A 27501-nucleotide genomic window follows, 5' to 3' on the forward strand; every position below is an offset into this window, starting at 1 on the left:
TGGGGTGAGAAAAATCCGGAATGCTCACTATCGCAGTTGCATGTAACATCATAGACTATGATTATAAAAATTGTCGCTCGACATTGGTGCGACAAAATGTTGCGCGACGCATGTCGTCGTGTAGACCTAGCCTAAGACTAGAACCACACATTGGTCTCTGATGTGCACCTTCTGCAGTCATGAAACTGTTTTCACTTTATGTTCTGAATTCATTTCTAAGGACTAATTTTCTAAGGACCCATTTTAAAGAAAACGTGTTGCCAAAATTTTATCTGCCAGTTAAAATCGGATAGTAACACATCGACTTTTCTAATCTGTTTTTATATTTTGATTGTAGGTTTTTTATTTTATTTCCTGAAAATAATTATGGGGCGGCCATCTTGCCTGAGCTGTTCTTAACCGCATTTACAAAGCATTAAAAAATTGACTTATGGCAGCTCCATGGGCCATAGAAACAATGGTCAGGAGGGGACCCTATTGACTTATATGGTAGAGTTTTCTAGGCATTGTGAATAGTGGACCCTGTCTTGTCAATACACAGAGGTGATATCATTACAGGCAGGATTAGAATGACAGATAACTGCAGTAAAGTGATCTGTACAGACAAAGATGTGGCTCCAATTAGACAGTTTTAATTTTCCATGTCACTTTTTATATTTAAACTAAAATAAAAAATTATAAAAACATTTGTTAAACTTAAAGTTATTTAAACAGCAGGTCATTTCCTGATGACACACTCCTGACACGCCTACTTTAATAGCTTCATGCATTCCCCACGTACTAACAATTCTGAAGCATCTATTCTTATGGCTCTATGTTGTGCTATTCCTTTATTATTTTTGCTAGAAGTTATATATGAATTGCTATTAGCCTTCAGTAAAGGTACAGAGGGGAGGTAACAAGTTGGGGGGGGGGTACCTGCACAGTCTGAAAATGTCAGCACTGATTGGAGAGTCAGACTGTGCAGGTATTAAGAATGGTGACAGGTGCTAAACAATTTTTATAGTCCAGAATGGTACAGAAATACGTGTGTGTGTGTGTGTAGCACCAGTTTTGGACCATATATAAACAGGACGCCTTTGCAGAGTTTGTGCTTTGCAATATTTTTTCATTTTTAATTCCACAAAGAATCATACCTAGGAAGTAGAGTTCAGCGAATCGAAGTCCACTAAGGTAGCGAATCGCTTCAACCTGAAATAAAATAAAAAATTATACTTACCTGATCCATTTGTTCGCAACGGGCCGCCCACTGCCATCTTGATTGAAGATCTCGGCCGAAATCCCTTGCACAGAGACATATAACGCTTGATTTTGTGCCAGACCTTCAATCAAGATGGCGGGCGGCCCGTCACAAGCAAATATATCGGGTAAGTGTGTGTGTGTAATTATTTTTTTACTGCTTTTCTCATCCGTATCATTGGGGGACACAGGCTTTGACCATGAGTATAGCTGTTGCAGCTATACCCTTCCTACAGGGACCAGATCTGCAGATGTTTTATATTTTTATTTTTTTATGTAGCTTCAGACAGTCTGTAAAAACTGCCTGCACTTGTCACCCAAACCCCCTGCTCGTTCCGTTCCCGTGCTCTGGAAAGAGGACCCACGGTTCCTGTAAAAACCTCTGTCCCCTGCCAGCATTTGCATCACCACGGCCGCCCACCGCAAGTCCCCCCTCGGTTTCCGGTGTAGCATCCCTCACCAAGGGGCCGCACACAGATGGTGGTGATCTGGCTGGAGCCAGGGGGGGAGAAGACTCTGGACAGGTGAGTATAAAGTTTGGAGACTGCCCATAGTGCACCCGCCCCCCCTCCAGTACCCTCTCCTCCCCACATGTGATGGTCCCCATGTGGTCGCCCTGTACTATGGGCAGTAATGAGAGCCCTTTAAATGTTAAATGGCACCTGGGGGCGTCCATCTTCCAGGGCCAGCGTGCAGTGCTCAGGGACACTGGGGTGTCAAAGATGATGGGCGGGCACTGAGAGCTGGCATCATTTTGGGGACGGGCTTGTGTAGCAGTAGAGGAAGAGCCCACTTTTGGATTCGGAGCACCTGGCGGAACACTGATGGACTGGCTTGCTGCTTGGAGGGACACAGGCTGGGTAAGTGCTGTTTGTCCCTTTATTACAGGGCCTAACCTTCCCCTCTTCCTCGGCACTAGGATTGTCGCGATGTCTGAGCCCAGACCCCAGGTCCCAAAGCAGACGGTCCCTTTGGTGCGTAATTTTGCTTGTGCATCGTGTTGTGCAAAATTTCCATCCCCTCAGTCAGACTCCCTCTGCTTTGCGTGTGCTGTGCTGCCATCAAGTGGCTCGGCCCCGGAACCCGTTGCTTCCCACTGCCCAACCTACGGATGAACAGGAATGTGCATGTTCCCTGTCTAAGGTGGTCCAGGATGTCTCCAATACCAACAAAGCTATTGTGGATATATTGGGGCGTTTGTCGGCAAGGCAGTCCCTTTTTGTCCTCCCCCAAAAGGGTGTCTGTGTCACCTGTTTCCTCGGCCATGTCTCCTCCTACTAGAGTCTCATTCTGTGTCCTCAGTTGAAGAGGCATGTTCTGAGGAGAGAGGGTCATATGAGGATCTTGTCTCTCTGGAGGGTCAGTCGTCCAAACTGTCCTCCATGGAGGACAATCTAATTACGGCGGTTATTGAGACGTTTCAGGTTGAGGATCCCGCACCTGAGGATCCCGCATCGTCTGCCAGCTCGGGTTTTTCCTTTTAGAAGGTCCCGTCACTCGCACAAGTGTTTCCCAGCCACCAGGAGTTTGATTCCTCTCTCTCCAAGGAGTGGAATTTCCCTGATAGATGTTTTGTTTCCAAAACATGAACATCCTTTTCTGGAGGATTTGACTAAGAATCGGTTGGCTCCACCTATAGTGGACCCAACAGTTTCCCGCTTGGCTAAACATACTACCTTGCCAAGGGCGGATGGGGCTTCTTTTTCTGATATCAAAGATAAGAAGCTGGAAGCGTTTGCAAAATCTGCCTTTGAAGCAGTGGGCACAGCGCTGCAGCCTGTTTTTGCCTCTACATGGGGCCTCTACATCAGGGTCTCGACTCGGGAGTCCCCTCGGGGGAACTTGCAGATGTGGCCCTACAGCTCTCGTTTGCCAGTGCATATATTTGTGAAGCATCTTTGGACGTGGCCAGGTTTATGGCTCGCTCGTCAACCCTGTTGATGGCTATTCGCTGTACCCTATGGCTCTCCTGACGGTACACCCCTTTACTGGCAGCAGACTTTTTGGTAAGCGCCTGAATGAGATCATTTTGTACGCTACAGGTGGTAAGAGCACCCATTTACCACAGAACAGGGGGCGGTCTAATAGGTAGAAAAAGCGCCCCTTTCTGAGTTTTTCTAGCCCCAAGAGGATATCCGACAAGTCGGCCATAGATCAGAAGCGCAAACCTTCCTTCAAGCCGCGCCCTTCCTGGCGTTCCCGTCAACAGGACTCAAAGTCCTTTAACCCTAAGAACTCTGCTGCATGAAGGGCCGCTCCCGGCGCCCTCCGTTCGTGGTGGGCAGCCGGCTTCATGTGTTTCGGTATGTTTGGCCGGCTCACGTCTGAGATGCGTGGGTGAGCGAGGTAATTGCAAACTACAAGCTAGATTTCAAATCCTCCTCTCCATCCTTTTTTTTTTTTTTTTTGGCAATTCGCATGCTGCTGCAACAAGGTGTGTTTGTTCCGGTTCGTGCGCAAGACCGGTTTCAGGGGTTTTACTGCAATCTCTTTGTGGTTCCCAAAAAAGAGGGGACTGTCTGTCCCGTTCTGGACCTCAAGGCGCTCAACCGTTTCCTTTGCGTCTGCAGATTCCAGATGGAGTCACTGCGTCCATGGAACCAGGGGAGCACCTGTCCTCAATAGACATCAAGGATGCTTATCTTCATGTACCCACATGTCAGTCATCAGAGGTTTCTCCGGTTCGCAGTGGGTCCATTACACTACCAGTTTGTAGCCCTCCCGTTCGGTCATGGCCCTACTTCATACCAGGGGGATCGTGGAGATCCCTTACTTAGACAACATCCTGGTGAAGGGACCGTCGTTCCAGGGGACGGCAGACAGCTTGAACATTGTTCTAGACACCCTGGAGCGCTTTGGATGGATCCTGAACAGGCAGAAGTCTTGTCTTTATCCATTGCAGCAGTTGACTTATCTGGGTATGGTGCTGGAAACTTGTCAGACCAAGGTGTTCTTGCCTTCGAAAAAACTATCCGCTCTCTCTCTCTCTCTCTCTCTCTCTCTCTCTCTCTTCAGATTCTCCCCTTGTTGCGGCCAGCTCCGGTTCCCATTCGTCGCTGCATTCAGGGTGTGGGGCACATGATCTCTGCCTTCGAAGCAGTTCCCTATGCTCCTTTTCATACCAGAACGCTTCAGCAAGCCATTCTGTCAAGCTGGGATTGCTCCTCAGCCTCCTTGGATCGGCCAATGCGTCTCCTTGTCCCAGTGCGCCGGGCCCTCGGATGGTGGATGGTCTCTCCGATGTTGACATCGGGTCGCTCGTTCCTCCCTCTCCGTTGGAAGGTGTTAACAACGGACGCAAGCCTCAAGGGTTGGGGGGGAGTGTTGGAGAATCTCTGTTCAACTCTGAGCGAGTAGCGCTCCCTTCCAATCAATGTTCTGGAGTTGAGGGTGATTCGGCTCTCTCTGCGACATTGGGCCAACCATCTCGGGGGTTGTCTGGTGCGGGTTCAGTCTGACCACTCCACTGCGGTGGTGTACATCAATCACTAGGACGGCACCTGGCAGTCATGGTGGAGATGGCTCTGATTCTCAGCTAAGCGGAAAAATATGTTCTAACACTGTCGGCAGTTCACATACCCGGCGTCTACAACTGGATTGCAGACTTCCTCAGCCAGAGACGTCTCGATCCCAGCGAGTGGGCTCTTCACCCACAGGTCTTTCGGTCATCTGTGAGAGGTGGGGTCGGCTGGATGTGGATCTCATGGCCTGACTGTTCAACAACAAGGTCAAGGTCTTCGTCGGCCGGTCGAGGGACCCGATGGCCCTGGAATGCGACGCACTGGTGATGCCGTAGAGTCGGTTCACGTTTCCTTACATGTTCCCGCCTCTTCCTCTCATTCCGCGTCTTCTCTGGAAGATCAGGTCCGAGGGACTGCCTGTCATTCTCGTGGCCCCAGATTGGCCGTGCAGGGTGTGGCACGCGTCCCTAGTTGCCCTTCTCACCGCTGAACCTTGGCAGTCTTCCTCTCCGGGAGGACCTGCTGTCGCAGGGGCCGATCTTCCACCCAATTTTAAGGTTGCTTCATTTAACGGCATGGCTGTTGAAGCAGTCGCACCGAAGGCTCTGGGTTTTTCGTATGCAGTGGTCTAGACTACTATTTGGGCCAGGAAGCCGTCTTCCAGAATCTACCACCGGACCTGGAAGTCCTACTTTAGTTGGTGCAAGCGGAGACTGCTGTCTCCTGTTCGTTTTTCTTTGCCGTGACTTTTGGCTTTTCTGCAGTCGGGCATGGACTTGGAGCTGGCTCTCAGCTCCCTCAAAGGGCAAGTGTCTGCTCTCTCCATTCTTATTCAGCGGAATTTAGCTTCGCTTTCGGCGGTTCTGACTTTTCTGCAGGGGGTGGCGCATGCTGCGCCCCCTTCCCCCCCCCTTCTGTCCTCCATTGAATCCTTGGGATCTTAATCTAGTGGGATAAGGTGGTCCTTCGCCCTGTGCAGTCCTTCCTGCCGAAGGTGGTGTTGGCGTTCCATCTAAATGAGACTATTCTCCCTTCATTTTGTCCGGACCCGTCTCATCCTCCGGAGCAGTTGCTCCATACCCTGGATTTGGTACGAGCCGTTTGATTGTATCTGTCCCATACGGCATCTTTCATGATTCCAGAGGGACCGAGACGAGGGCTGGCAGTGTCAAAGACTTCCATTTCCCGATGGATTAGTTTGGCTATTGTGGAAACGTACCGCGTTAAGGACCGGGCCCCCGTCCTTCCGGGTTACTGTTCGTTCGGCTCGGGCAGTGGGGGCCTCTTGGGTGGTGCATCACGGGGCTTCGGTCCTCCAGGTGTGCAAGGCTGCTACTTGGCAAGTTTTTATAGAGTGCACACCTTTTGCGTCTGCTGACGCGTCTTTGGGGCGTAGAGTTTTTCAGACGGCAGTTTTCTGATGGGAGGGTTTCTTGTTATGCCCACCCTTGGGACTCCTCTGTAACTTCCATGGTCAAAGCCTGTGTCCCCCACTGATACGGATGAAAAAACTAGATTTTTGTACTTACCGTAAAATCTGTTTCTCTTTCGTTCATTGGGGGACACAGCTCCCACCCATTCTTTTGTTCGGGCCTGTGTGGTTCTGGGTTTGTACATAGTGATTTTCTTGTTTGGCTTCTACTGCTTGTGCACTAGCTGAGCCCTGGTATAGCTGAAGAGGGAGGAGCTTACACTTTGTGTGCTAAGTGTCCGCCTCCTAGCGGCAACAGCTATACCCATGGTCAAAGCCTGCCCCCCCCCCCCCCCCCCAATGAACGGAAGAGAAACAGATTTTGCGGTAAGAGTAAAAAAAAAACTTTTTGTAATCTGATGCTGCGATCATGAATGAACGTGGCATTGGAGGGCAATCGGCCTTCCCTGTCATTGCACTCACTAATTACAAATAAATCTGCTTCATGACAAAGTAATGACAAAAGCATGTCCGCAATATACCTGTTCTATAGGGCTGTGTGCTTTTATTTTCTTTAAAAAAAGATTTGAGATATGTAAATTTAGTCTTGTAAGGTGCCCAAGGGTCTGTACGAACCTTCCTGGTGCCCAGCCACACCCACCTGTGAAGGAGCCCAGCACCTCCTATGTCCTCCGAATCTCCTCCTTTCGTCACCAATAGATGCTGAGGCTGATGCCAGTACAGGGAAGGAACACTATACCGGCACTGCGCATGCGCGTGCTCACGCATCGCGAGGTGACTAAAGGAGGAGATTCGGAGGACATAGGCGGTGCTGGGCTCCTTCACAGGCGGGCGTGGCTAGGCACCAGGAAGGTTCGTACAGACCCTTGGGCACCTTACAAGACTAATTTACATATTTCTAAAATCCTTTTTTATAGAAAGAAAATAAAAGCACACAGCCCTATAAGACAGGTATATTGCGGACATGCTAGCGGCGATCTAGCCGTGCATGTCCGCAGCTCTATAGCCTAAAACTTGGTGACAGAATCCCTTTAATTCGGCGAAGCAGCAGATTCTAACTTTAGCAAACTTCGCTCATCATTACTAGTAGCCTTTGTTCCAGATCACAAATTGTCCTGTGTAAGGATGCCATCCATGACCCAATGAATGGGTTCATTCGTACGGTGAAAGCATTGTTTATTCCGGCCCCCAAATCATCATTTCAGAGCAGCAGATTGTCCTGTGTAAACAGCGACATGCCATCCAGCATCAATTATTTTCTATGAGGACAAGTGATGGCATTAGCCATCACTCCTTTACATTCAGACAAGATTATTTCCGCATGTAAATGCAGCAATCCCTTCCTCTAATAAGCAGGCAATCTTTGGGAATATATGGATTGTTCCCTATAATGGCCTGCTGAATCGACCTGTGAAAGGCATGTGTTGTGTGTGCATCACTTTGCTGCTCACTACTTTCCTCCATAGACTTCGATAGGGTGATATAATTTGATCCTTCAGTGAGCAGGCAGCCTGTCTTGGCCTCTCAAGATGGATTTATCCCAAAATTTAGAGTGAATGTTGGTTTAGGAAGGAGTGGCGTTAAGAGGTGATAAGAGAAGAACAAGGTATTTTTCTCTTAGGCATATTACAAAGTTTCTTATATTCACCTCTGCTATTGATTTATGGAAAGTTGTCTGAAAAGTTAGCAACCATTTAAGTTCACCAGAGGAGGTTCACTGTAAACTGCTCTCTGCTTTGAGCTGCTTCTCAGTTCCTATCCTCTGGTATGAGATACAGTGGTCTCCTGGTTGGATGCTACAGCTGTCACTCAGCAGAGGGGAGGGACTGTCAAGCTCCAGTGCTCGTGCAGGAACAGACTCTGAGAAAAATAAAGCTTAATTTCCACTTCACCACCATGACGGCCCAGAGAGATTGACCCCTGACCTCTGTAGGGGCAGGAACAGAGATAGGTTTAAAAGGACCCCTCCCACCACCATTCACCAGTGTGTTCCTGCCCCTATAGTGGCCAGGACAGAGTAAAGTCCTCTCTGGCTTCCAGGGAGGTGAAGTGGACCTCGTTTATTATTTTCCTGTACCTGGGTGACCGCATCGGTGGTGCTCTTGCCTCCCTTGTGGCTCCTTTTCACCCAGGGATGCGTCCCCTGCTCTCCGGCGGACTCGTTCTCAAGCTGACAGGGGACGCCGGGGTCACGCTCCCTTGTGAGGGAAGCCTGCCCTGAGAATGCCGCGGGTCGCCTACCTCTCGGAGGTAGCCGACCGGAAAGACGCTCGCGGCCGTCGCGCGCGTCTGACGTCACTTCCGGGCCGCAGGCCGGAACCCGGAAGTAGATGGTTCTTTCATAAAAAGGACGCTAACAGCTCCGCTGCGCTATCTGCATCGCTCTCCTACCAGAGATGTCGGACCAGGAGAAGGAGACACAGCAGAGGGAGCAGACCGCTCCAGAGCGCCCTAGCGTGAGTAGCCCACCTGGGCACGGCGGCTTATTAGTTGGCTACAGGGGGAGGTTGTGCCTTAGAGAGAAACCACTGTCTCCTCCCCCTGGTGGTGTCTGCTGGTATACTGCATTTAATTTTGCTCCTATACCAGATTGACATAAATTAAATGGGCTGCTTCTCTCTCTCTCGCTAGGCCAAACTTACTTTAAAAAAAGTTAAGAAGACCGCCAGATGCATCCAGTGTACCGTCAGGCTTCCTGAGGATTACACAAAAAAACTGTGCAAGGATTGCATCACTAAGATAGTGAGAGATGAACAGCCCTCAATCATGCAGGAGTTCAGATCCATGATCCAGGAGGAGGTTAAATCTTCTTTGGCCTCCCTCCGTGAGGATACCAGGGAGATCCGCCCGCCGAAAAGACCCAGGGGGGCAGACATCCCCTCTGACTCCGAGGATTTAGAGGAGGATGCATCATCCTCTAAAAAAGAGGAGGACGATCACCTATCTGAGGGCGAGATCGTTGAGGACTCCAGAAAATTTTTCTTCACTCCCAGTGAGATGAGCGACCTTCTAAAGGCGGTCAGGGATACCATGGGGGTAGAAGATGTTCAGCAACCCCATACAGTTCAGGAGGAAATGTTTGGGGGATTGAGGGTCAAACGCTCCAGAGTATTCCCTATAAACGAAAATATTAAGGAGATGGTGATGGATGAATGGGCCCATCCTGAAAAGAAGCTGGGTATATCCAAAGAATTCAGAAATCGCCTTGCATTTGACCCTTCAGACTCAAAGATTTTTGACGAAGTCCCTAGAATCGATGTACAGGTGGCCAAGGTCAACAAGAGAACCTCACTTCCATTTGAGGATTCCTGTCAGCTAAAGGACACGATGGAAAGAAAGGCCGACAGCTTATTAAAAAGGTCCTGGGAGGCGGCTATGTTTAGTGTTAAGACGAACATAGCCGCTACTTCAGTCGCTAGGTCTATGTACCTATGGCTGAATGAATTAGAGGATCATCTAAGCAGCAAAACGCCTAGGGAACAGATATTAGATTCCATTCCCTTGCTAAAATCTGCTACAGGTTTTCTTGCGGACGCCTCTGCAGAGACAATTAGATTTTCGGCAAAGGATGCAGCCCTGTCCAACGCAGCCCGGAGGGCGCTTTGGATGAAATCTTGGTCAGGAGACATCCCTTCCAAGATGAAATTGTGTTCCATAGCCTTCTCGGGCGAATACGTGTTCGGCCCTGTACTGGACACGATCCTTGAAAAGGCTACGGATAAAAAGAGGGGTTTCCCTGAGGATAGGATCCCTAAAAAGAAACCTTCCTTTCGTGGTCAAAATACCCAAAGCAGTTCCTTTCGTGGTAAAGGAAAAACCGGACGTTGGAGTTACCCCAAAGGGGGGAGAGGTAGAGGTTTCTTGCTTAATCCCCAAAACAAGGGCGGTGAGAAACTGTGACGCCAGGATAGGGGGAAGACTATCCCTGCATTTTGCCCAGTGGCAACAGACTTCTCCGAGCCTCTGGGTGCAAAATCTGGTCAAGTTTGGATACAAAATAGAACTATCTTCCCCCCCTCCGAACGTATTTCTGATTTCTCACCACCCTTCTCCTTTTCAGTACAGCCAGATCTGGAAGGAGGTCCAAAATCTTCTGGACCTAGGAGTAGTAATTCCAGTTCCCGAACTTCAACGGGGGCGGGGGTTCTACTCCAGCCTATTCTTGGTAAAAAAGCCGGGGGGCGCCTTCCGCATGATCATAAATCTAAAGAGGCTAAACAAATTTGTGATCTACAAAAGGTTCAAGATGGAATCTTTAAATTCTACCATCCCCTTAATCCAAAAGGATGCGTCCCTCTGTACAATCGACCTGAAGGACGCATATTATCATGTTCCCATTCACTCCCAGTCTCAGAGGTTCCTGCGCTTTGCAGTAAGGGATCACGAGGGGTCTGTTCACCACTTCCAGTTCGTGGCTCTCCCCTTCGGGCTGGCCTCAGCCCCAAGGATTTTCACGAAACTGGTGGTAGAGATGGTCGCCTCCCTGAGACCTCAGGGGGTGACGGTGGTCCCTTATCTAGACGACTTTCTACTTATTTCAAACACGGTAGGTCAGTCTATAGCAGATCGAGAAATCTTCTGCTCCCTTCTGACATATTTAGGTTGGGTGATAAACCTAAAGAAGTCCTCCCTAGTTCCGAATACCAGGGTAAAATTCCTAGGGGTTTTGCTGGATTCAGAAAAACAAACAACATTCCTTCCGGCAGAAAGAATCCAGAACCTACAGTCATCAATCAGAGCCTTCCTGAGACGTCGCTCCTTCTCGTTCAGAGAAACGATGAGCCTTTTAGGTCAGATGACAGCCTGCATTGTAGCAGTCCCATGGTGCCAAGCCCATTACAGAGCCCTTCAGTCCTGGCTTTTAAGGAAATGGGACAAAAATCTGACCTCGTTGGACAAAAAGATCCTGATCCCGGGCCACGTAAAGTCTTCAGTCCGGTGGTGGCTTCACACAAGAAATTTAGAAAAGGGCATGGTCTGGTTCAAGACCCCAGCAGTGCATATTCAGACCGATGCCAGCCTAAAAGGATGGGGCGCAAAAATTTACTCAGATCTGTACCAGGGAGACTGGCCTCCAAGGATTGCAGCCCAGTCCTCCAACTACAGGGAGCTCAGGGCAGTTTGGGAGACAATACGAACAGCTGCTCCAAAACTACAAAACCAACATATAAAGGTCTATTCAGACAATATAACGACCGTGTCCTACCTCAAGCATCAGGGGGGCACACGATCTCAGAAGCTGGAATGTCTATCCAGGAAAATCTTCCTCTGGGGGGAAAAAAACGTAAAATCAATATCGGCAGTTCATTTAAAAGGAAGCCTAAACTGTGCGGCAGACTTCCTCAGCAGGACTACCATAGACCAGGGAGAATGGGCCTTAAACGCCGAGATCTTCAGTTTGATTGTCCAGAGATGGGGTCTTCCAGTAATAGACCTATTCGCCACAAGGACAAACGCAAAGGTATCAACCTTTTGCTCCCTAAACCCAAGGGACGGGCCCCTAGCGATCGACGCCTTCTCCCTGCACTGGGACTGGGTCCTTGCATATGCCTTCCCTCCGTTCCCATTAATCCCAAGGGTTCTCCAGAAGATCATCAGGGACAGAGCCAGAGTAATCCTGGTCACCCCGTACTGGCCCAAGAGGAGCTGGTTCTCGATCCTAACCAAACTCTCTCCACAGGAAGCATTTATTCTCCCAAGGAGAAAGGATATCCTGATCCAAGGGCCGGTTCTCCATCCCCATCCGGAAATCTTCAGCCTCTCGGCCTGGATCCTGAGTCCAACCTCCTAAGGCAGAGAGGTCTCTCTGAAGGTGTTATATCTACCTTAAAGGCCAGCAGAAAGAAGGTGACTAACTCCATTTATTTCAAGATCTGGAAAAGATTCTGCACCTGGTCGGGCGACGAAGCCCCAGATCAAACCAGACCAAATATACAGAGGATTCTGGATTTCCTTCAGAAGGGACTAGAGTTAGGGTTAAGTCCTTCTACCCTGAGAGTCCAGGTCTCAGCACTTAGCGCCTACTTCGATTCCGAATTGGCCAGCCATAGATGGATCCAAAGATTCCTAAGGTCTGCAGCCAGACTAAGACCGTCCCTCAGATCGAGGATGCCTACCTGGGACTTAAACATCGTCCTTAGAGGACTCACAGGTCCACCCTATGAACCGATGGACGCAAGTTCCCTGAAGAATCTTTCTCATAAGGTGGCTTTTCTTATAGCCATAACATCAGCAAAAAGACTGAGTGAGATCCAGGCATTGTCAATAAGACAACCATATCTCAGGGTACAGGAGGACCGTATCACCTTGAGGCTAGACCCTACATTTTTGCCAAAGGTAGTAACAGACTTCCATAGGAACCAGGAGATCATTTTGCCCTCCTTCTGTGTAGATCCTAAAAATTCTGGTGAGGAACGTTTCCATACGCTAGACGTCAGACAAGCAGTACTAAAATACCTAGAGGTCACTAAGGACCTGAGGAAGGTGGACAACTTATTAGTGCTCTTCGGTGGTAAGAATAAAGGGAAGACAGCTTCCAGATCTACCATTGCCCGTTGGGTAAGACAGACTATTACAGACTGCTACAAGATCGAGGGCATCAGTTGTCCAGAGGTCATTCGGGCTCACTCCACAAGAGCGGTATCTGCCTCCTTCGCTGAAAGGGCAGGAGCTTCCTTAAATCAAATATGCCAGGCTGCTACCTGGTCTAATGTTAATACCTTCATTAAACATTATAGGCTCGACTTATCCAGGTCCTCCGACCTCGCATTTGGTCGCAAGGTCCTTCAGGCCGTTGCCCCACCCTAGTTCATATATAATCTGTTATGTCTCTCTGGGCCGTCATGGTGGTGAAGTGGAAAGCCGGAATTAGACTTACCGGTAATTCATTTTCCACGAATCCACCATGACGGCATGATATCCCGCCCTAAAAAAAACAAAAAAAAAAAACCTTGGTATGAGGTAATACCAAAAAAAAAAAAAACACAACACTTTGAGTTGTCTCACTTGTAAACTGGTGATTGTAGCACTATAATCTGGAACTCACTGGTGAATGGTGGTGGGAGGGGTCCTTTTAAACCTATCTCTGTTCCTGCCCCTACAGAGGTCAGGGGTCAATCTCTCTGGGCCGTCATGGTGGATTCGTGGAAAATGAATTACCGGTAAGTCTAATTCCGGCTTTTCTCTCTCTTTCTGATAAAATCCCAGTTAAGGTATGTATGGTCTTCTATCCCCTGCCCCTACCTAGTGCGGTCGGCGATTCCTTTGTAGGCCATAGCAGTGCTCCAGACAAAAAAAAAAAATGACCAGGAGCCATTGGCTCCTAAACTAAAACATTTAGTCGCCAAATTTAAAATGCATTAAAAAAAAAAGGACTTTGAGAAGAAGAGACGCAGGTCACAGTAGTGAGCCAGCACTACATATAGGAGAAAACTACATCTCACATCCAGGGACATCTTCTGGGGGACAAGGTGACTAAAAATGGCAAATTGCGTGGTTTAGAGTTTTTTTTTTTTTTTTTTTTTTTTTTTCTGTTACGGCCTTCACCGAACGGAAATATTTTTTTATATTTTAATAGCTCACACTTTTTGGGACGTGGCGATATGTAATATGTTCTTTATTGTTTGTAAATTTTATATGTAAAACTGGGAAGGGGGCCATTTAAACTTTTAGTTTTTTATTTTAATTTAATTTTTTTACTTTTTATTTAATAACCATTTCTTCCCTTAGGGACTAGAACCTGGATCTTTTCATCCCTTGTGCTAGTCACCCTGAAAGAGATCTATCATGGTGAATAGGATCTCGCACATCTCCCTGCTGCCCTGTCCTCTGTGCACACAGCAGCAGGGAGCTGACTATGACAGCCAGGGCTTCAGGAGCAGTCCTGGCTGCCATGTTAACAATCTGAGCCCCAGCAGTGTAATCTGCCACTGCCACCAATGGAGGGCATGGGACCCTGTGGCCACCATATAACAATGGGGGGAATTGTGGCCAGTGGTAGCAGGGGGGGGAATGAGGCTTTGGGAGGGCGCACTGCATCAACAATTAATGTAATTAAAGAGGACCTTTAGTGGGTCCAAAGAATATGAACTTAGTAGCAGGCTGCATAGAGCGGCCAGGGATCTAAGTGCACTTACTATTATTCCTGGGCGCCGCTCCGTTCACCCGCTGTAGCCCCCGGTATTTTCTCTAACTCCTTTATACAATTGTCTGCAGCGGTATCACAGACCCGGCACCCAGCCTCAATAACAGGGCATCCGATCTGTGGCACCTGAGGGGTTAATTGCCACGTATCGCATGCCCTGTTATTGAGGCCAGGTCTGTGATACCGCTGCCTATACTTATGTTTTACTTTCATTGGTGGCGCAGTGGCAACGGCTCCTCCTCCCTGCTATCTCCCCATTGGTGGTAGTGGCGGCCGCGTCACAGTGGAGAGGGAGGGACTCCTTCCTTCTCCACTGACTGTGCTACTGAAGAGAACTTAGGCTGCGCAGGATCGCGGCAGGACAGTCGCAAATGGCGACAAGACTAAAAAGTCTTGTCGCCATCTGCAAATTTTAAGGCGCATTGGCGACCGTTTTGGTCGCTATATGGAGCCCTGCATAGTGGTTCCTTGCTGAGAATCCAGTAAGAATGTGCCCCACCACTTTTATGTCATTGGCTGCTTATATTTTAAACTGTTCACTGCACGTGCACAATATTTATTTACTTATGGCCCCTTTTTTTCACCATAGAAAATTGTTGCAGCTGGTGATACAAACAAGGATGGACATCTAGATTTTGGAGAATTTATGAAATATTTGGAAGAACATGAGAAGAAAATGAAAATTGCATTTACCAGCCTAGACAAAAATAAAGATGGTAAGACCTTCATAATATCCCTAAATCATAAAGGGGTTGTCCTGGTTCAGAGCTGAACTATTTTCAACCCGGCAGTTCATGCTCCGATGCTCTCCTTTGCCCTGCGCTAAAACGCGCAGGGCACAGGCATTTTTTGAAGATCCGGTGACGTACCGGGGCTCTCCATGGGGCTGCCAGGAAGCCCGGTGACGTCACCGGCACTGATGGGCAGGATTTAGCGCTGCCCTAGCCAGTAAAACAGCTAGGGCAGCGCTAAAGCCCGCCCATCAGAGCCGGTGACATCACCGAACACACTGCTGAGCGGAAGTTTCCGCCCCCGGCAGTGTGTTATTGTAAATAAAAGATCGCTTGCCCTGCGCGATTTTAGCGCAGGGCAAGGGAGCGCATCGGACCTTGAGATGCTCCGATGCTAACCTCAGGAGGGCTGCCGGGGTCAAAATAAGGGTATACCCGGGTTCAGCTCTGAACCCCTTTAAGTCTTAAGCCTCATTCACACCTCAGTGTTTTGGTCAGTGATTTCCATCAGTGATTTTGAGCCGAAACCAGGATTGGAGCCTCCACAGACATTAAGTATAAGGGAAAGATCTGCACCTGTACTGTGTTTAGAGCTGCACCTGGTTTTGGCTCAAAATCACTGATGGAAATCACTGACCAAACACTGAGGTGTGAATGAAGCATTAAGCATACCTCCCAACTCCTGCAGCAAAATCTGCAGTGCCCAGTGTGTAACTTGCGATGCAGACCAGGGACTCATGTAAACAGTATTGGCACATTTAGTTTGAGAAGGAGATATGTAACAGGACAGCTCTGCTGATGTGTCCTGGTGACTGGAGACTTCTCTTTCCCAGAATGCTTTGCACCACCTACAATGCAGCAATCTTTGTAACAGGAAAAACAAAGCGTAATACAACTTAACACCGCTAGATGGTGGTATAACCACACTAATCACTACAGAAATGCCAAAACCCTGGCAGAATGAAATAGAATAATTTTCTAACCCTACTGGACAGAACAGTGATTTAAAGAATGAAGTCTGCTGTATTCCACTTATCATTTGTCACTTTGCGGTTCAATTCTAGTTCTTCTCTTTACATTTTAGGGAAGATAGAAGCATCTGAAATCACGAATTCGCTTAAGATTTTGGGCATAAACGTCTCTTTGGACCATGCAGAGAAAATCCTCAAAAGGTCAGGATAACGGTGTTTGTATGCGGATATAATGACCCTGTCACTGTTTATTTAATTGACTTCAGTTTCTGTTTTTGTTGGATTTTAGTTTACAGTCATCTATGTTTTTAAGGGGTTAGGAGGATCTATTGGATAGCGTGTGCTGGAGGCAGACCTCAAAAGTAGACAGAAGATGACGCCCGATAGAGAATTTTCCACTTTACGTTGTCCTCCTTTTGTAGTATCCTCCAAGTTATTTTATGGCAGTTTCTGTCTCGCCTATTGCACATTAGGTGAAAGTTGGTAGAGCCTGCTGATCTGGTGTCTCAAAACCACCATGTGTACTGATAGTCGATCAGCACTGATATGCTACATTGTTTTGAGCCATGCTTCTATGTCAGTTGGATATGTTCTGGACAATACTCAGTCTCCGACCACAAACTGGCTTCTTGAAAATAGTCAGGAATTAGAAAGTCTAGATTTATATACCAGAACTCTTAATACAAATTACACCAAAAAGTGAAGCACATTGCATGTGCCAAATTGTTAGTGTTTTCCAAGAGAAAAGCACTTTGCGTAGCTAGAGTTGCACCAAATGTATGGCTCCATGTGTGTCGCCGTCATACACGTGGTTAGTTTCTGTCTGTGTAGTTTTATCCCACCCAATAGGTTGTGTTTTCTTCTCATTGCAAAATACGGAGCAGTAATTTTCTCCTATTCTAACAGTATGGATGCAGACGGAACCCTTACTGTGGACTGGAATGAGTGGAGGGACCATTTTCTGTTTAACCCAGCTGATAACATTCAAGAAATTATCCGTTACTGGAAACATTCAACGGTAAGTTTAAAAAGAGATGAAAACTCTCTAGCCATAAAGTTTAGATCTCTTATAATCTGGACTTGTATGGTTGATCATAGTATAGCATTGTACTGTATAGGGCAATGTGGATGGTTAACCGCTCCTATTTACCTAAAATAATATGCTAAAACCCTCAGGTTCTGGATATTGGTGACAGCCTCACTATCCCTGATGAGTTCACTGAAGAAGAGAAGAAGACTGGCCAATGGTGGAGACAGCTGTTGGCCGGGGGGATGGCTGGAGCGGTGTCCCGTACTGGAACTGCACCCCTTGATCGTCTGAAAGTCATGATGCAGGTACCATTTCAACACATTTACTAATAAAAGTCTTGCACTACGAGTTTTCACTTTTTTACTGGATAGGCGCTGCTTAGCGGGAAAGTGGACAAAATTCTCTTTCAAAGTAAGGGCCCTATTACATGGCACGATTTCAGGCCAGTTAAAGAATAAAAACACTTGTTCCTGATAATCGGCTTATATAATCAGGCAGCCATTCAGCTGTTTGTCGGCCAAGCTACATCTTTTATCGGAGATGAAAGATACCCGGTTATTGGCAGCACATCTTCCTGAGTAATCGGGGATGTGCTGCCGATAATGAATAGAAAAATATGGAGGGAGGAACGACTGGTAGCAAATTAGCCGATGCAATCAGGACAGGGCAAACACACGCCAGTGGATGAGTTATTATCCATCAGTGCTCAAAGATCAGGCTGTGTAATGGCACCCTAAGTAAGTCGGCTAGTAGGCGGTATAAACTTAGACTAGACGGTCGGGTGCATCTTTAGACTGACTAGTCAAAGATTACACTGTATAAATCTGGGACAAATCTGCTAAATTTGGGTCAAGCCTCCATGAGGTTTAGTAGTGTTTCTGAAAGAAAATTAGAGATGATGAATAAGCAAGTTTTGAGAACTTCACTGATGGCGAATGTAGACTCTTTATTAGTATGTTTTTATAATGATCATAGTGGTCACATGGTGATTTTTAGAGCGCAAGATTAATATTGCTTTATGTTGTATCCTAATGATTACATTTCTCTGTCTGCCAGGTCCATGGGTCTAAAGCAAACACAAATATGTTAAGCGGTCTGAAGCAAATGATAAAGGAAGGAGGTATCCGGTCTCTGTGGCGAGGAAATGGAGTGAATGTCATTAAAATTGCTCCAGAGACAGCCATGAAATTCTGGGCATATGAGCAGGTAAGGTACTACAGTACTTCACTACAAAATGTCAGGAGAATAAATGTCAGATTATTGAAGGTCACTTCCAGCTATCTTTTGAGATCTAGTACTGGTATCATGATGTGGTAGAGGTCTCCTCAGGCACCAGGGCCCAGTTGAAATTTGTAACCACTGCACCCCCTATTATTACAAGCCTCATCCCCACAGTTTAATTATAGAACCTCTGACTTATAGTTTTATATCTTTCACGGCAGAAGGGCTTCAAGTGTTTCACCTGTTCTTTTAGGCGTTAGATCCTGAGATCCACAGGAAAGAAGTGGAAAATGTACCCAAAGCTGTTGAGCTTCACTTCTGCTAAGAAGTGCTGGAGGGGCGTCACTGAAGCCAGTCATACTTATTCCACCCTTGTGATATTCCTTGTACAGTTTAAGTGTATTAAAACGGGTTATCCCTACAGACAAATATTATACTAAAATATATTTTATTGGTATGTATGGAGCTATTACTGAGGGCTGAGGAGAGTAGCAAAAACATACCTTTTGCTGAGCTTTTTATCGTCTGGTGCACTGTGAACATGAACTATTATTATGACGAGAATAAAAGTTCTGCCCAGGAGCTGGATCTTCGATCTATAATACTCTCTGCATTGACTGACAGCTGTACTGGCCACCTGGCTGGATGCTACAGCCGTCACTCAGCAGACAGGGGGGCCTCAATGCAGAGGGCACTTCACAATAAAGCACCACTTCCCGTGCACTTGCAGGTGCAGAACCCGGCAGAATAAAACTTCTTAGTCACACCACTCTTGATAATAAGGAGCTCCACAAAAGGTATATTTGTACTGCTCTCCTCAGCCCCTAGCTAGTGCCGTCAGCAGTATAGTATGGCCAGAATTGCTGACAGATTCCCTTTTTGGGTACATTTTGGGAACCTAAGAAAATACACTTTTCTTAGGTTAGTAAATGTGCTTTGACCTGTGCATCATATCCCCATCTTTCAAAAACTGCTTCCTCATTCATACACTCTTAGTTTATGAATGGGGAAACCGTTTTTGTACTTAGTTGCCCAGTTGTATAATGAGAGTACTACTGACACAGCTACTCTCCTTCTTCAGATCTAGCTGTGAGGTTCTATGGCAGTCTGTAATATTCTTAGGCTACATTCACACAAACGTATTTTGTTTCTGTGTCCGTTCCGAGTTTTTTTTGTTTGTTTTTTTCGGATAGGATGCAGACTCGCTCATTTCAATGGGTCCGCAAAAAATGCGGACAGCACACCTTGTGCTATCCGCATCCGTATGTCCGTTTCGTAGCCCTTCAAAAAACATAGAACATGTTCTATTCTTGCCCGTTTTGCTGACAAGGATAGACCTTGTTACAGTGAATTCGCAAAAAAACGGATGCCATCCTTTTTTTTTTTTTTTTTTGGGTATGCGCAAGTTGCGGACCGCAAAACACATATGGTCGTGTGAATCTGTGAATCTAGCCTTAAAGTGTAACTGTTTCAGTTTATTTTTAACATAGTGTAGGGACTGGGATTTTAAACATTTTTGTAATATACTTTTTGAGGAAAAATATTTCCTTTGTATCAGAAAACCGAGTGTAAAGAGCTCTAATTGAGGAGAGTTGCTAAGGAGAGTCTGTCTTCAGCGTTTTACTGGGAGCTAAAGATGCTTATGTGTGACAAGTCGGATAGGCAGGGTGATGGGCAGAGATAGTTAGGGCTCTTGGTTATGAAATGGGGTAGGGACAAGAGGCAGGCGCTATATGTTAAACACGTGCATCTTCAGCTCTCAGTAAAATGCTGAAGATGGACTCTCCTTAGACATCTCAAATACAGCTTTGCTAAGAAGACTTTGTTCTGTCGTCATACACGTTCACACAGTGTTCAGTCTCACATTCAGCATAAACCATTCCTGTCTTCAAAATAAGAGGACTGTTCTTTGTAGTCTAACTTGTTTATTGGTAAAACAGGAGTATTTGATTGGTTGCTTTTAAAAGGATGGTGAAGTTTGAGAAGGAGATATGCAAAAGGACAGCTCTGCTGATGTGTCCTGGAGACTTCTCTTTCCCCGGATGCTTTTAACTCCCACAATGCAGTAGTCTTTGTAAGAAAAAAAAACTGTGTAATACAACTTAACACCGCTAGATGGTGCTATAACCACACTAACCACTTGAGAAATACCATGACTTTGGCAGAATGAACTAGAATAATTTTCTAACCCTTCTGGGCAGAACACTCTTTACACCCTAGTTTTCTAGTACAAAGGAGCATCTCTAAAAAAAGTATACTACAAAAATGTTTAACATCCCGTCCCTACATTATATAAAAAATTAACTGAAACCATTACAAACTTTGCCAGACCTCTATAGGATTGCTCCCTGCTCCTTCTCCTCCCTGCCTGCAAGTCTCAGCTGGTCTTTCTTGCTGAAAACATCCAGTGTGACGCCACCTGCAGCCAGTAACTGGCCGTGGCGGTGACCGGGACCATCTTGCATCATGTGACTGTTTGCCATGACGTAAGGGTCGCTGGTCACCGCCGCGGAGCACTGCAGGCCGGGAGGAGAAGGAGCGGGGAGCCAGTGCCGGGAAGCAGGTAAGTAAGCTGACCTTTTGAGGTCCGGCCACGTTTCCACACCGCCCAGGCAGTGAGGACTGGCAGATAAGCTGATCACCTTCACAAGAAGTCGCTATGCACTGTCGTTTCTCATGCATATGAAAGGACAATTTACGGCCTCTTTTATGAATGACGTTTCACATTTTTAGCTTTTAATTGTTTCTGCTCCTTATGTTTGTCCAGCAATCTAGAATGCGTGATAGCTGTGCATCTGTTTGGTCCTTAGGATGCTGGATGAGGGAAATTTTGGATCATATATATTTTTCGCCACCTGCAGCTTTTCATTAGACTGTATGTTGCGGCTACATAAACAGCTGGCCATCCATATGCTTCCTATCTATGGGCTATGTCACCGCTGTTTATAACAAATTTCCTACAATATGACTTGCAATTCCAAGGCAAGCGGATACCTGTAAAGAAAACCATAATGTCACATTTTATTTTTTCTTATAGTACAAGAAGATGTTCACCTCGGAGAGTGGCAAATTGGGCACAGCAGAGCGATTTATTGCCGGGTCTCTAGCAGGAGCAACGGCGCAGACTTCAATATACCCGATGGAGGTTGTGCAGTCTCTTATTTACTGTGGTTGGAATAGTATTTATCCCCTTCCTTCTCGATGAAATAATAGTGTCCATATGTGCAAAGCTAAAACACATCTATGCATACTGTATACAAATGTACTACTACTGCATGAATAGTCTTTAGTACAAATAACTCCTGAAAGATAAAAGGTTGTTCTACTCGCACAAAGTAATGATCGGTGGAGGTCCTTCTGCTGATCCTGAAAATGAAGTGGCAGCATTTCTGATATTGCATTTTCCTGCACTGCAAAGTGATGACTTGTTCTATTGATGTGCTCAGGCTCCGTGATGAGATGGATGGCCATCAGTGATAGATATCTACCACAGCTTGGCAGTTTTGTCATTCAGTGACCGCTGTTATTGCAGATGTACTAGCTGCTACCCAAAATTCTGGAGACAGTGGGTAGGAGCTAGTATGTGAATATATGTGCACACACACAGTGGAGGAAAAATAATGGGGACCCGGACCATAAACCCGGATCAGGTAAGATTAAAGTCCAAAGAAAGTGGGGAAAAAAGCCCAGCTTCCAATAAAAAATGTTGCATATCTATTCTTAAAAAAATCATGAATAATATAATCCAAGTGTGACATCCAGTGGTGATGAGTAAGGATCGTATTTTGGTATCTGAAACGCGTAGACTATAACGCTGTCCTGTCTGTATGACACACTTGGATTTTGTTACTCATGATTTTTGAAGAATAAATATGCAACACTTTTTACTGGAAGCTGGGCATTTTTCACTTTCTATGTACACACACTGGCATATACTGTATTTTATACTTTACCTCTATTCCCTGAGCTCACGGAAGGGCTTCCGATCCAGGTCTCCGTTCCACAAACGATAGGACATTGCCATTCAAGCCGAGTTTGCGGTCCGCAACACAGGCATGGCGAGCATCCGATCGTGTGAATGAGCCATTAGTGTGTGCAGGGAATAGAGCAGGGTTTAGGGCTGACGGTGCTTAGCGATGACAAGTGTACAGTGAAATGGCACATGTACTGTCGGCACACAACGCTGCAGCCCTGCTCCTCTCTGTATCTTACCAGCGTACACTGCAGGAACATCAGCAGATTATCGCTAACAAGTGTTAATGGGAACGCTCGTTTTTGATGATCTGCCAGTGTAGAGATTCCGCCGATGAACGATTGAACTGCTCAGTCATCCGGTAATTGGATCTTTCATGTGGATACCTAAATTACCATTAGCCGGTAGCAGATCGTGTTGTAAACAGCCTCTGCTGTCAGCAAACAATGATTCTGTATGGGGACGAGCGATGGCATTAGCGATCACTTTCCTCCATACTGTGCAGGAGATCGCTGCATGTAAATGTAATGGTCTCCTTCACTGGCGAGCAGGTGATTGTTGGGAAGGAGCACAGTGTAAAGGGACCTTTAGTGCTGGGTCTGTAGGGAGAAGAGCAAGGCTGCAGTGAAGCATGCTGTGTTACCATACTCTTACTGTTATCGCTGTGTCGGAAGCAGGGGCGGATTAAGTGCATGATAGGCCCGGGGCTGTCTACCCAATTCGGGCCCCCCCCCTCCACCCTCCATTTTAGTTTTAGTTTTTTTTTCTATATGAAGAGGCTGCAGTGCTTCGTAAGCGCCAATGTCTCTTCCTAGGCAATATGACATCGTTCACATGGTCTAGGTGCAGCTCTGTCTCATCTGAGTGATTGCGGCTGAGCTTTAATACCGAGCGCAGGGCTATCAAATGGACAGCGCTGTGCTTGGTAACGAGCAAAGAGGCTGCAACGCTCACTGGGACATCGCGGTCTCCTCAAACAGCTGATTGGTGGGGGTGCCAGGAGACCCCCACCATCTCATAACTCTCTGTGTACAGATGTCATAGATGTTACCTGCAGTCCTATGTAACAACCCACATAACACAGTAAACTATTGTGTTATGTGGGGTGTTACATAGGACTGCATGGAACATCTACTACATTATCTGTACACAGAAAGTAATCACTGTTATCTAGGCTGTTACATAGGACTGCAGGTGACAAATACAAATTTTAGTTGGCAAATTCAAAACACATACGATTATGATAAAAAAAGACTTGGAGAAGAAGATGAGACGCAGGTCACAGTGGTGAGCCCGCTCTACATACAGGAGAATACTGCACCACATACCGTATTTTTCGCCCTATAAGACGCACCGGCCCATAAGACGCACCTAGGTTTTTGGGGAGGAAAATAAGAAAAAAATTATTTTTAGCTTTTGGTGGGTTTGGAACTAATGGTGGTCTGTGGGTGGCACTATTACTGGGGATCTGTGAAGGACACCGTTATGGGGGGATCTGTGGATGACGGACACTGTTATGGGGGGATCTGTGGATGACGGACACTGTTATGGGGGGGATCTGTGGATGACGGACACTGTTATGGGGGGGGATCTGTGGATGACGGACACTGTTATGGGGGGATCTGTGGATGACGGACACTGTTATGGGGGGATCTGTGGATGACGGACACTGTTATGGGGGGATCTGTGGATGACGGACACTGTTATGGGGGGGATCTGTGGATGACGGACACTGTTATGGGGGGGATCTGTGGATGACGGACACTGTTATGGGGGGGATCTGTGGATGACGGACACTGTTATGGGGGGGATCTGTGGATGACGGACACTGTTATGGGGGGGATCTGTTGATGACTGACACTGTTATGGGGGGGGGGGATCTGTGGATGACTGACACACTGTTACAGGGGGGGGGATCTGTGGATGACGGACACTGTTATGGGGGGGATCTGTGGATGACGGACACTGTTATGGGGGGGATCTGTGGATGACGGACACTGTTATGGGGGGGATCTGTTGATGACTGACACTGTTATGGGGGGGGGATCTGTGGATGACTGACACACTGTTACAGGGGGGGGGATCTGTGGATGGCACTGTTATAGGGGGGGATCTGTGGATGGCACTGTTATAGGGGGGGATCTGTGGATGGCACTGTTATAGGGGGGGATCTGTGGATGGCACTGTTATAGGGGGGATCTGTGGATGGCACTGTTATAGGGGGGGATCTGTGGATGGCACTGTTATAGGGGGGGATCTGTGGATGGCACTGTTATAGGGGGGGATCTGTGGATGGCACTGTTATAGGGGGGATCTGTGGATGGCACTGTTATAGGGGGGGATCTGTGGATGGCACTGTTATAGGGGGGGATCTGTGGATGGCACTGTTACAGGGGGGGGATCTGTGGATGGCACTGTTACAGGGGGGGGGATCTGTGGATGGCACTGTTATATATGTGCCATCCACAGCCCCCCAGCCCAAAACAGTGGCATCCACAGCCCCCCAGCCCATAACAGTGGCATCCACAGACACCCCCCCCCCCCCTTAACTGTGCCATCTACAGATCAGCTCACCCACCCGCTGCCGCCCCCAGTGCTAATATTACATGTCTTATTCGATTAAAATGTATTAGATATGCCCCCTCACTCCTATATTGCTAATTGTACCTTACATCCTATTCCTAGCTTCTGTAATGCAGGCCGGGCGGCCGGCGAGTCACTCGCTGACGTCACTTGCCTGCGCCGCCTGCTTCATTCATAAAGTAGGCGGCGCAGGCACGTGACATCAGGGAGTCACGCTGCCGCCCGCCCGTCCTGCATTACAGAAGCTAGGAATAGGATTTAAGGTACAATTAGCAATATAGGAGTGAGGGGGCATATATAATACATTTTAATCGAATAAGACATTTAATATTAGTATATCGGAGGGGCGGGGCTATAGTACATTGATTGCACCGCCCCGCCGCTATTCCCGGCCCCCAGCTCCTCCTCCAGTCCCTCCCCCGGCCCCAGCGTACGCTACATCGCATCCAGCGATGTCAAATTGTCTGCATTCGCCCCATAAGACGCAGGGGCATTTCCCCCCGATTTTTGGGGGGGAAAAAGTGCGTCTTATGGGGCGAAAAATACGGTACCTGTTACATCCAGTGACATCTCCTGTCATGTAGATCCTCTCTTTCATCTTCTCCTCCGTTTGACCAAGACCGCCATGACAAATTCTTTCAGCCGCATCTCGTCTCTACAGAGTTTGTTACACAGACACGTTAGAGTTCTCATAATTGGGGTCATTTATCAAACTGGTGTAAATTACAACTGGCTTAGGTGCCCACAGCAACCAATCAGATTCCACCTTTAATTTTCCAAAGGAGCTGTGAAAAATGAAAGCTGGAATCTGATTGGCTGCTATGGGTAACTAACCCAGTTATACTTTACACCAGTTTGATAAATTACCCCAAAGGTCCCTATAGTGTCTACAGCAATTATAATGTCCCCTAGAGTGCCCCCAGTAATAATAACACCCAATACTGTGCTCCAGGTAATAATACCTGTATAGTGTCCCCAAAAATAATGTCCCCTAATAGAAAGGCCCCCACACTACCCCCATATAGTAATTTCCCCCACACTGCCCCATATAGTAATTTCCCCCACACTGCTCCCATATAGTAGTTTCCCCACACTGCCCATATAGTAATTTCCCCCACACAGTAATTCCCCCACACTGATCCATATATAATTTCTCCCACACTGCCCCCATATAATAATTTCTCCCACACTGCCCCCAAATAGTAATTTCCCCCCCCCACTGCCCCCAAATAGTAATTTCCCCCCCCACTGCCCCCAAATAGTAATTTCCCCCACACTGCCCCCATATAGTAATTTCCTCCACACCGCCCCCATACAGTAATTTCCCCCACACCGCCCCCAAATAGTAATTTCCTCCACACTACCCCCATATAGTAATTTCCCCCACACTGCCCCCAAATAGTAATTTCCCCCACACTGCCCCCAAATAGTAATTTCCCCCACACTGCCCCCATATAGTAGTTTCTTCCACACTGCCTCCAAATAGTAATTTCCTCCACACTGCCCCATATAGTAATTTCCTCCACACCGCCCCCATAAAGTAATTTCCCCCACACCGCCCCCATAAAGTAATTTCCCCCACACTGCCCCCAAATAGTAATTTCCACCACACTGCCCTCAACTAGTAATTTCCCCCACACTGCCCCCATATAATAATTTCCCCCACACTGCCCCCATATAATAATTTCCCCCACACTGCCCCCATATAATAATTTCCCCCACACTGCCCCAAATAGTAATGTCCCCCACACTGCCCCATATAATATGTCCCCACACTGCCCCATAATAAGTCCCCCACACTGCCCCCATAATAATGTCCCCCACACTGCCCCATATAATAATTCCCCACACTGCCCCATATAATAATTCCCCCACACTGCCCCCATATATAAGTCCCCCACACTGCCCCATATAGTCATTTCCCCCACACTGCCCCATATAGTAATTTCCCCCACACTGCCCCATATAGTCATTTCCCCCACACTGCCCCATATAGTCATTTCCCCCACACTGCCCCATATAGTCATTTCCCCCACACTGCCCCATATAGTAATTTCCCCCACACTGCCCCATATAGTCATTTCCCCCACACTGCCCCATATAGTAATTTCCCCCACACTGCCCCATATAGTCATTTCCCCCACACTGCCCCATATAGTCATTTCCCCACACTGCCCCATATAGTAATTTCCCCCACACTGCCCCATATAGTCATTTCCCCCACACTGCCCCATATAGTCATTTCCCCCACACTGCCCCATATAGTCATTTCCCCCACACTGCCCCATATAGTCATTTCCCCACACTGCCCCATATAGTCATTTCCCCCACACTGCCCCATATAGTCATTTCCCCCACACTGCCCCATATAGTCATTTCCCCCACACTGCCCCATATAGTCATTTCCCCCACACTGCCCCATATAGTCATTTCCCCCACACTGCCCCATATAGTCATTTCCCCCACACTGCCCCATATAGTCATTTCCCCCACACTGCCCCATATAGTCATTTCCCCACACTGCCCCATATAGTCATTTCCCCCACACTGCCCCATATAGTCATTTCCCCCACACTGCCCCATATAGTCATTTCCCCACCACTGCCCCATATAGTCATTTCCCCCACACTGCCCCATATAGTCATTTCCCCCACACTGCCCCATATAGTCATTTCCCCCACACTGCCCCATATAGTCATTTCCCCCACACTGCCCCA

At 47.3% G+C, this 27501-nt stretch overlaps 1 protein-coding gene across 1 annotated transcript in view; it reads left to right on the forward strand.

The window, feature by feature from the left end:
- Window positions 1-27501, forward strand: part of SLC25A24 (solute carrier family 25 member 24) — a 65597-nt gene that overhangs the window by 26415 nt on the left and 11681 nt on the right. Inside the window, exons 2-7 of the mRNA XM_044301668.1 lie at window positions 14865-14991; window positions 16091-16178; window positions 16884-16995; window positions 17154-17312; window positions 18064-18213; window positions 21266-21373. Coding sequence (XP_044157603.1) covers window positions 14865-14991; window positions 16091-16178; window positions 16884-16995; window positions 17154-17312; window positions 18064-18213; window positions 21266-21373 — 744 coding nt within the window. The remainder of the gene's footprint in view (window positions 1-14864; window positions 14992-16090; window positions 16179-16883; window positions 16996-17153; window positions 17313-18063; window positions 18214-21265; window positions 21374-27501) is intronic.

This window comes from Bufo gargarizans, chromosome 7 (genome assembly GCF_014858855.1).
Source record: "Bufo gargarizans isolate SCDJY-AF-19 chromosome 7, ASM1485885v1, whole genome shotgun sequence".
Classification (NCBI taxonomy): Eukaryota; Metazoa; Chordata; class Amphibia; order Anura; family Bufonidae; genus Bufo; species Bufo gargarizans.